This window comes from Sitodiplosis mosellana, unplaced genomic scaffold (assembly GCF_009176505.1).
Source record: "Sitodiplosis mosellana isolate CC-2019 unplaced genomic scaffold, AAFC_SMos_1.0 Smas_scaffold_6197, whole genome shotgun sequence".
NCBI classification, from domain to species: domain Eukaryota; kingdom Metazoa; phylum Arthropoda; class Insecta; order Diptera; family Cecidomyiidae; genus Sitodiplosis; species Sitodiplosis mosellana.
The window spans coordinates 2,211,261-2,221,657 of NW_022601438.1; the positions used below are offsets into that span (position 1 = coordinate 2,211,261).

General features: G+C 32.4%; 1 protein-coding gene across 1 annotated transcript in view; it reads right to left on the reverse strand.

Moving 5' to 3' along the window:
- Positions 1–4,725: 4,725 nt before the first annotated feature.
- Positions 4,726–10,397, reverse strand: part of LOC129577618 (ras-related protein Rab-26) — an 18,580-nt gene continuing 12,908 nt past the window's right edge. Inside the window, exons 5-10 of the mRNA XM_055465013.1 lie at positions 10,058–10,099; positions 9,933–9,945; positions 9,801–9,854; positions 9,252–9,362; positions 8,391–8,529; positions 4,726–7,923 (exon numbers count right to left, since the gene is read on the reverse strand). Of these exons, the coding sequence (XP_055320988.1) occupies positions 7,812–7,923; positions 8,391–8,529; positions 9,252–9,362; positions 9,801–9,854; positions 9,933–9,945; positions 10,058–10,099 (471 nt within the window). The 3' untranslated portion in view covers positions 4,726–7,811. The remainder of the gene's footprint in view (positions 7,924–8,390; positions 8,530–9,251; positions 9,363–9,800; positions 9,855–9,932; positions 9,946–10,057; positions 10,100–10,397) is intronic.

Sequence of the window (10,397 nt, forward strand, 5' to 3'; positions counted from 1 at the left end):
GAACTTTTCACAGCAGCGACCTCCAAGAAAAATTTTGCATCATCGGTTCGCAAAATGACGGACACCACTTTTGGATCGCTATGCAAACTCAAATGACTACCTGGCCACCCAGTCAATTTTTCATCCAGGTAACCTCATTTTTTGTATATGTTCTCCACGAGAACACCTTGATACTGCCCACATTAATAATGATGAAATTGCGATTTTCATGTTGCCAACAAACCCGATCTATGATCCAAAGTGGACGAATTCATCAAGGACAAAGCATACTGCCCGGGTGCCATTTGGGTTGCTTCTGATTGCAACAAACATGAGCGGGGCTGTCCCAGGTTCCAACCACCCACGTGGAATTCAACTCATCTCACACGGATCACACAGCATAATCAATATTTAAAGACTGACGAATTTTTCCATACATTCTTTTATGTGTATTGAAAAGATGATACTTATCTGTGATGTTTACATTATTTATTGTAAATTTTAATTTTGATTTTGTGCTTTTTTGTAGCCACGAAGTTGGCGAGTTAATATTCTTATCTATCAAGTCAATTTTGAATTGTTTACCATTTAGCATCAAATTATCTAGTTACGTTTCAAATCATGGTCCATGTCAACTCAATGCACTCTGCAATTAACATGGATCTGCCTTAACCGACGTAAAACTTCTCATCAATTTATCTATCGGATAAATTAAGTGACGACTTTTGCAGTCTCAAAGTCCAAATTTAACGCGTAACAGTTAACGCTTCACATAGCCTTTGTCCCTTTGGAAACGTTTACCAAAGGTTATCCTGGACCGTTTACTATAGACTAATATCAAGCATTTCCATCTTGGTTGTATGACTGTTTTCGTTTTCATGTTCCTACTATTGTGAATACCGCATGATGTACGAAAAGAGACAGGTTTTTAACGAGGCGAGAACTGATAGTTATCGAAACCTATTGCTACTAATTGTTTATTATTTTAAATATGTAACAGTCTTGCACTCTTTTCCGGCCAAATCTCAATCAGAACCCACATTATATTCAGCTAGAGCTTGGCGGTGTTTAATAAAATAATAAAAAATAATAATAATAAAAATGTCGAACGCAAATTCTCAATGTACAACCATCCCTATGTAAACCCATACACAGTTTCTTATAATACTGCTTCTTCTTCTTCACACTGTCGTACACAATGGGCGCGACCATATTGAAAATGTATACAGTGTATTGCGTGCCATTTGTGAACATTATAACCAATATGGCGACTTATATGTATAGATGTGTTAGTTAAGAAGAAGAAGCAGTCGCACTGCACCGTTCGCATACGGACGTGTACAACAACGTGTTGCAAGATAATCGACGATCATTCTCTTTCGATAACTTAAAAAAACACGTTGTTATATATTGCAACAATTTTGATTAAGTGATTCATGATTTTTGTTAAGTTTTTTTTTGGTTTCAATATCATGTGTACGTATAATAACTTGAAAAAAGTAAGATTTTTGGAACTTTTGCAATGAAAAAAAAAAAAAAAATTTACGTAAATATTTTGAGACTTTTGGCGCCCATTTTAAATATTTTGATGATTTTTCTTAAATGTTATCGTAAATATTTCACGGTTTTTTCGTAAATGAATAAATGAATATTTTGATGGTTTTTCGTAAATATTTTTTTCTGCCCTGCGTTATATAACAAAAAATTACATTCGTTGTCATGTAAAATATGTATATGAAGCAATCGTTGTGATAATTTTCATATTTAGTTTTAGTATCCCGACTCACCTGATGTTGGTAAAACGATTCCCGAAAACTTGTGCAAGATATTTATCAGATTTTTTAGTTTTCTTGTATCAGAATAAGAAGTAAATAAATTCAAATTTAATTTATTAAACTGATACAGCGGTTCATATATAAACAATTTTGATTTTACATTTGATGTGTTTTTATTTCGTATTTTGCATTTTTCTCTTCACAATTGGTCTGAAATCTGTTTACTTTGCACATATTTTTGTATCTTTTTGTAATCTGTCATTCAGTTGAAGTTTTTAATTTGTTGGTCGTTTTGAATAGATATGAGCATTTAGTTTTGTATTTATACATTTTGTTCTGTTTTTTTTTCTTCCTTTTTCCGTTGATAAGCGCGTTCAATATCAATAATATGTACAATACAATAAACATTAATTTGTGTTGCACATTTTCGGCTTTTGTTAAATTGTTTGGCTTTTGTTCCAAGCATATGTATTGGACCGAAGAATGAAGGTTCCTAAAATTGTCCACCATTGGCTTTGGTTTTCATACTATATATGCTCTCTATTTGGTTGGTATAATACATTAATAAGGTACTGAAACATCAGTTCCATTTTCAGGTTGATTTTTATCAAATACATTTTCAAAAAGCTTGATTGATGCAAACCAGAAAAGAAAATTGAGCACGATTAATTTAAAGATTGCCGATCGAATTTTCAATTTTTTTTGGCAAAAGTTTGGCGTATCAATTTCAAATATCATTGAAAATCACCTGTAAAGCTGCGAAAACAGATGTGGTCATATGTGGAAGTATAGGAAAGATACTATTATTGCATGTAAAATGCTTCATATCAGATTTAAAAATTTTACTTCAAAATTTGGACCGTTTGCTATCTGACTACTATCAAGCATTTCCATCTTAGTTGTATGACTGTGTTCTTGTTTTCATGTCCTACTTGTGTAAATGCTGAAAAATTACGAAAGGAGCCAGGTTTTTGACGAGGCGAGAATTGATAGTTCATAGTTTATTGTTAATCATTGTAAATTGATACAAATTGATGTAATAGTCTTGCACTCTTTTCCAGCCATACCTCCATACCTCTACGTACCAAAATCGTACCATTAGTCTACTCAGTCACAATGTTCTTTATTAAACAAATGATGATCAAAACATGTGATAATGATACTTTCAGTGTACATTTTCGAATGAATCAAGTGTGGTTGATGGAGAAAAAGAGATCAAATAATGAATTAAAAGTCCATTTGATCCTTCGTTGCGCTCATTTAAAATATAGAATTTTTTTTGAAGTAGTTAAGTTATCATCATTGATGAGATTGAGAGTTGTGTATGTATACGATATTTTAAATGTACATTGATGGCATCAAAGTCAATGCCAAACTCTTTTCACTGTAAACATTGTGTAACACAATTTGCGAATGTCAACACATACGTTGTGCGAATGGATGATGTACGGCTCCTTGAATCCGTTGTACTTTGAATCGTGAAAATAATGCAGAAACCATACCCATACATACATAGGCCAATCATCTTTTTGCGACTAAATGAAAGAAAAGAAAAAAACGGTTCATAAACTGCGTTGCAACATCTCATATGGTTAAAATGTACACATTTGGGCACACACTTTGACCAAAATGAAGACCATCTCTATATCTACTGACTTCTGCATTTATACAGATATACAGGAAGCACTTGCATACTCTTTCTGTATTTGATTGTTTTTCGGTATTAGTTTGAACATTTGACCTCTTTGTCTAAATCCAAGCATTAGAAAAGTGTAAAAAGGCTTTAAATTATGATAAAATTAAATGAATGTTACAGATTGATTTGATTTATTTACATCAATATATTTATATATATTTATGTATACCTTCTCGGTCTTAATTTATCTATTCTCATATTTCATCTACTTTGTTCCTACATTCGTCTTCACTCTATTCTTATTGGTTTTTCTTATTAACCTTCAAATCGTAAAATGTATTTTCTAACGTTGTTCGTAAAATCGGTGCCTGAGTGCCCATAATGCATTTTATATGGGAAATGTCAGTTCTTTCTTGAATTTGTTTTTAAATGTAAATATTTCAGTATTTATTGATCGGAAAAGTATGAAAATCACTTTGAAATGTTATAAAAGTCATATTAAATCGAAATATGAAAGACAACAGCAAGTTTCTTGAAATTTTTTCAATAAAGTGGGAATTGCAATGTTGATCTCTTCACAAAAATGAAGGCAAAAACATATGCATACAAATTCCACTATGGCCGATTTTGACGTCAAAAATTGAGATTTTGAACAGCAGGTTGTATCAAAAAGTTATGTATATCACCAGAAAGGTCTTGAAAAGTAGATGCCATTTTTGGTATAAAACTTCAAAATATGCCGGCATTTGGCCAATATTTGGCCGTTAGAATTTTTTTGGCCATATTTTGATAAAATGATGATCGATTTTGATGTTTTATAACTCCAATTACATGTACTGTTCAAGATCTTACCAATGATGTATATTTCATAGTTCCCACATTAATTTTTATACGCAATTTGTCGAAAAATTTATATGGGCACTCAGGCACCCATTTTACGTATAGCGTATCACACATGTTTACGCGCATATGTGATAAGTTAGTGCGCGTATGTGGGTATGTTAACGCAATTTTTGTAGCCAAATGTTCAACGAATCGAACCATAGTTATTTTATTAATTTATGATAAGAAATAATTAAGATATAAGCATTCAAAGTTGGTTTTGGGCACACAGTGCCCAATTTACGGTTTGAAGGTTAATATTTATTTGCCAATTTCAATAATTTAATAAAAATTATATATACTTCTATCATTTTGATTAATAACCAATATGTAAACTGATACAAACGAATGCGAAAGGATTTCAAATATTTTTTTTTTTCGTTCACCGCAATGTTCAAAATCCAATAATTTCAATAGAAATACAAACTAAATACTTGCAATAAATTTATTGAAAAGAAGATGTAATCGTATTCAAGATTCTTCTTTCTAATTTAATTACACACTTTTGTGCGTATGTATCTTTGTTCAATAGTAATAAATGTATTTATAAGCAATTTACTCTACGTTGATTCTATATGAAATATTTTAACATGAATTTTTCTTTCGTGTTCAAACAAAATACAAAAAAGAAAGCAAACAATTGTGTTTAGACATATGTGCCTGGTTTCAAATGAAAACGTTTTATTGAATCATTCAATTTGATTTTGATTCCGAAGGTCAATGTCAGTGTCAATGTCGTGATTGTTTTGCGATCGGTTCTGATGTAGAACGCGATTATGAGCTAAATAAAATGGGTGCATATTTCAAGTTATCTGTGGAAACTAGTCTGATTTTTCCGACTATAAACGATAACAAAGTACAACTGAATGAGGGAACAAGTAAGACTTGAATTCGAAATATTTTAAAGGGTTACATCTCTAAACAAAATATGTATATTGTGAATCCATGTGTCATTTGTGCCCTCACTCATTCAATTTTTCTATGAATCAAATATCTATTCTCTTGTCTAGGTAAATGATTGAACATTTATATTTTCTTGTATATTTATATCTGTATGTGTGTGTTTTTTGTGTTTCTTTTTTTTTTCTAGATCAATACTCAGATCATAAGGAATATGTGAAGCTTTTTTGGTTCTGTTTTCTTCTCTTTTTTGTTTCGACAATATTTCAACATTTAATTTTAAAATATGAAGGAAAACGGTAGCTTTTATTTTGATTGGCCACATAAGAATCATATTATTGTCACCAATGTCTATTGAAAACATTAATAAAAACTCAGCTCAAATTCAACAAAAAGCCGCTGCCGCAACGTTCATAAATAATTCTTAGTTCTAGCCTGAGCGCATCCACTACTTCCATTGGAATGCATCTAATAAAATATTTGTTTTTTTTTTTTTCATAAACTCAAATATTTGAATATGTATTTGGATTCATTTTACTTTTCATTCTGTTTTCAATTTATTTCGTTTCCATATTTCTCTGCAATTAGATTAATTTTTGTACGTTGGCTGATGTGATATGGGAAATGAATATTGAAGATAACAACAATAACAACAACTGAAATTCGGTGTAAACAATTTTTGACTAAATTTGAGAAGATAAGCTACGTTAATTCATAAATAGTTGTGTCCATGCGCATTTGTTTGTATCTAAAAGAAAATGATATGTTAAATGACTATGATATTGTAATGTGAATGTTTGTTAAACCGAATCGAACCGAAGAGAGCAAACATTGACCCATGCATCACCCATCATGTTAGAAGCGAAAATATGCTTGGAAGCAATTCATTTGCCGTGTAAATATTACCTTTGCAAAACGATAAAAAGAGAATGACATCTGGTGTCAATGTGAATACGAACATTGCATCATGGCATGACACAACACGACATCAAACATTTTGTGCCACTCAAACTCGATGATCAAATAAAAGAGAGAAAAAAAAATGAAATTTCGTATATTTCGAGTTAAGTGAAGAATTTAACGAAAACCACAAACTCGAACAAAATGCAGACAGATGAATATTTGAATTATTTTTCAATTTCCTTTTTTTAGTCGTAAATGTGTCTTGTGCAGAGCATAAATCACAGAGAACAAAAAAAAAACCACGATCCTTGAAAATTGTTCCCAAAACTTTGGCATAGCAACCGAATTGTATAAAACATGTGATAGTATACTCAAACGATGTGTTTATTCATGTGTGCCGATCTGTGTAAATTGATTTTCGCTACATGTAGCTTGCATCGTTGTCTGTCTGCTGATAGAAAATCCAGACATTCTTTGCGATGTCTGTCACGAATAATATGTCACTATTTAGTGACATATATATATATAAATATATACAAACTATAATTTCTGTGTCTACTGGTTTTTTGTCAATTATAAATATCATGTTTGATATCCAACAAACTTTTTACATGTTCAAAAATATTTTGAGTATAAACAAAAAGTGAGAATTAATTTGGTATGCATACATTTCAAAGCAATTGTTGCACATGAGAATGATGAAGATATGCTAATGTGTACTGTTGGTTTTATTTTCCTTTTGTATGGTTAATGTTTGCTATAATCAATCCAATATTGTCAAGAATTTATGCCTTTTCGCTTGGTTATTTGACATGAGGTTTTCATCAGTTTCATAAGGTGCGCCAATTAGTGTGGTTTCACAGACGAAGACTACTTTCACAATAAACAGTTGGCTGATATAGATTTTTTGTGTGAGTGTGTGTGTATGAAACTTGGTGGAATATGTCAAAAATGCAAATAAATTCTGTTTACTGTTTTACTGTTTTGTACACTTGCTGCGGCCCCATAAATATGGTTTTATTCACCTCTGAATGATCCGAGTGTATAATGTGGAGTTCGAAAAATCGAAAACATTGTCATTTTCGAGCGACCCTAAAATATTCTACCTTATAAATTCTACATGCGCTAATTAAGATTGTTGGTATTTCAGCCTAATATATATATATATATATATATATCCTTTATTCCTGATGAAAATCAAAATTCATATTTACATTTTATTAATCAACATTTTGATGTGTATGTCGATTTGCATTATATATTTATTCTCTCCTCCATCCACAAACATTGAATATATTTGACGTCGATGTTATTTGCACACCACCATCACTCACTCACTTGCTCTGTTAGATTATTCTCTTTGTTAATTAAATCTCGTTTCCGTTTTGATTTTATCAAAATAACCGAAACGATGATTTCTTCTCTTTTAAATTAGCAAGAAAAAAATTTCTAACTTTTTATTCCATACGAAAGAGAAATGAGTTGATGGATAAAATATATTCAATGCCATGCTTTTTGCAACAATTCGGAAGGTATTCGATATTTCATACGCACAAAACAGTGTTGAAATCTGCCGCAAAAATAAATGCTGACTCTCAAGTCTGCTGCAAATGTTTGGAAGAAGAAGAAGAGAAAGATTTTCGTGTTCCTTTGATGTTTTTGTACCAGGATTGTGATGTAATTATGTTCGCTGTAATTAGAAATGGCATCGCCGTCGACCGCTTCATATAATTGACTCACAAATTGCATGGGGGACAAGTTGGACCTTTCGACGCCGTTTGCTCGTTCACATAATCTTGTACATTGAATCGAGCCTCATCCACGTCCATGTTTCGGCTTTTCAGTTTCCTAGAAAACAAAGTACAACAACATGAAAATGAACTGTAGGCTAGCCAGAAGGAGAAGAAGAAGCAAAACAACAAAACAAAAACATTGGGTTGTGACCACACAGTCGATTCCTTCTTATTACTTCGTCTTTGACTTATGATATTTGAATAAATCTGGCTCAAATTAAGAGTACGGTGTTGTTTTTAATTAGGAATTTTATGCGTCGAGACGCTATAGAAGCTTTTATACCCTATTACCGTTCGTTCACTCTGAGACGAACATTTGTGTATGTGTGTGTTTGCGAATTGGAAACGGCGTCACTCGCTTAATTCTGTAATAACTTCAAGAATCAAGCAAGTTCAAAAATGAATGCCAAGCTGGCATGTTCACACATCACATTGATTCGAAAATAAACAAAAAGATCTATCGCTCATTTGTATATATTTGTAGATATGTGTGTGTGTGTGTGTGTGTTTGTGTGCGTTTACCTGGCAACAGCTGAAAACGCTAAGTCTACATTCAATCCAGTCTTTGCAGAGGTTTCCATAAATGTTACATTGTATTCGCGTGCCAATCGTTCACCATCTTCACGTTTCACCTGACGATCCGGGCAATCGGCTTTGTTTCCTGTTCGATACGAAAAATACGCACATTCAATGCTTAATTGCATTTTCTAAATACGAACAAATACCAATAAAATATATAACCATGAATGAAGAGCACATACAACTGATGAATGTGCTTCGAAGACAAATAAATACGATTTAAGCGGAAAAAGAGGAGAATGCGGTTTCGAAATACTTTTATCTAGCGTGATAAAATCGAAATGTAGTATTATCATTCATCAATTTGAATTGAATTTGATGATATTAGCATTGTAAGCTGAGCTTTTATTTACGGTTGAAATTCGATTAGCGTTCAACCAAAATACAAGTTCAGCTCTACTGTTGTGCATGTTTTCATTCGAATCGTCACTAAAAGTTATTCATTTTTTTCTACTTTTGCATTGAACGGACTGGAAATCCGTAGAAGAATAAAACGAACTTAAACGAAACATAAAATCAGATTATTTTGAATTGAGAGAGTACAATAGACTGTAATGAAACAGCGAATAACAACACAATTACGATGCCATTTTGGTTTCAATGCTTATTGATTGTTTGTTGGCCATTGTGGCCTATATACTATTGTAATTTGTTGTTCCGTTTGATGTTTTAAATGAATTTAAATTCGAAGCCAAATAGCAGTTTTTGTTTTCACTCCCTCCCCCCCCCTCTCTCTCTTTCTCTCTCTCTCTCTCTATCTCTATTTCACTCGTTTCCGAATTCCATTCTCATTGAATTACTTACCTAGCAACAAAATGACGACATCATCTTGAGCATATTCATGTATCTCAACCAACCAGGCACGAATATTATCGAAACTCGTCTTATTCGTCACATCGTACAGCAAAAGCAAAGCTGAATAATAGAAAGTGAAATAGCATTATACTTTGTTTGATAGCAAAACGGAATTTTGTAAATTTGAATACATTTTGGCTGAAGTTTTTTCTTCTTCAAATATTGGATTAGAGGTCAAATAGAATAAATATTTCATTTAGGTGAAACGATTTTGCATGAAAGTAACGAGAAATATTCTCCATTTGGTTTTTTGAACGAGCTTTTTACTGCAGTGAATTGTTCACTTCGAGGTGGCGTAGTTTTTCTTCCGCTTTAATAATTTTCATTATTTTTCTGGAAAACTGCGAGCGCCAACAAGCCGATTGGCATTTTGAATAACTGGACAATAGAAACGCGACAGCAACTCTCTATAGACTAAAAAAGAGCCCCGATTTTCCGTGTCGTCCTTTCTTTTTGTCCTGCTCAAAAAGTTATATTACGAAAATAAAGCAAACGTACCATGAGCATCGCGATAGTATGCGTGCGTTATACTTCGGAATTTCTCCTGGCCAGCTATTTGTTAAACACGCACGAAAAAGAGCCACAAGTTAATTAATACCAAGCAAATGGAATTTACATACAGAAACTCACCAGTATCCCATATCTGTGTGGCGAAAAATAAAATTGACGGAGAAAAAAACAGCGTGAAAGGACAAAAAATTAATTTTTAACAGATTAATTCAATTTGAGTCAAAAATAATAGGTTTAATGAATACCTGTAGTTTAACCCGGGCATTGTCCAATTGAACGATTTTGGTCTGAAAGAAGGGAGAGAAACAAGCAATGAAATGAAGGGGTTATGAATAATTTATTCTACGATATTTAAGTGAAGTGACGACGCCGGTGAAATCGATTGAAATGTAGAAACAAAAAATGAACAGAATACTCTTCTTGGATACGCATCAATTTTGAAAATATTCCAGGCGAATATTTGCTTAGTCGCAATCTCAATAGTTGGCTATGTATGTTCAAGGCATTGTATTTGCTCAACCAAAAACATATTCGAAATAGAGAGAGAGAGAGAGAGAGAGAGAGAGAGAGAGAGAGAGAGAGAGA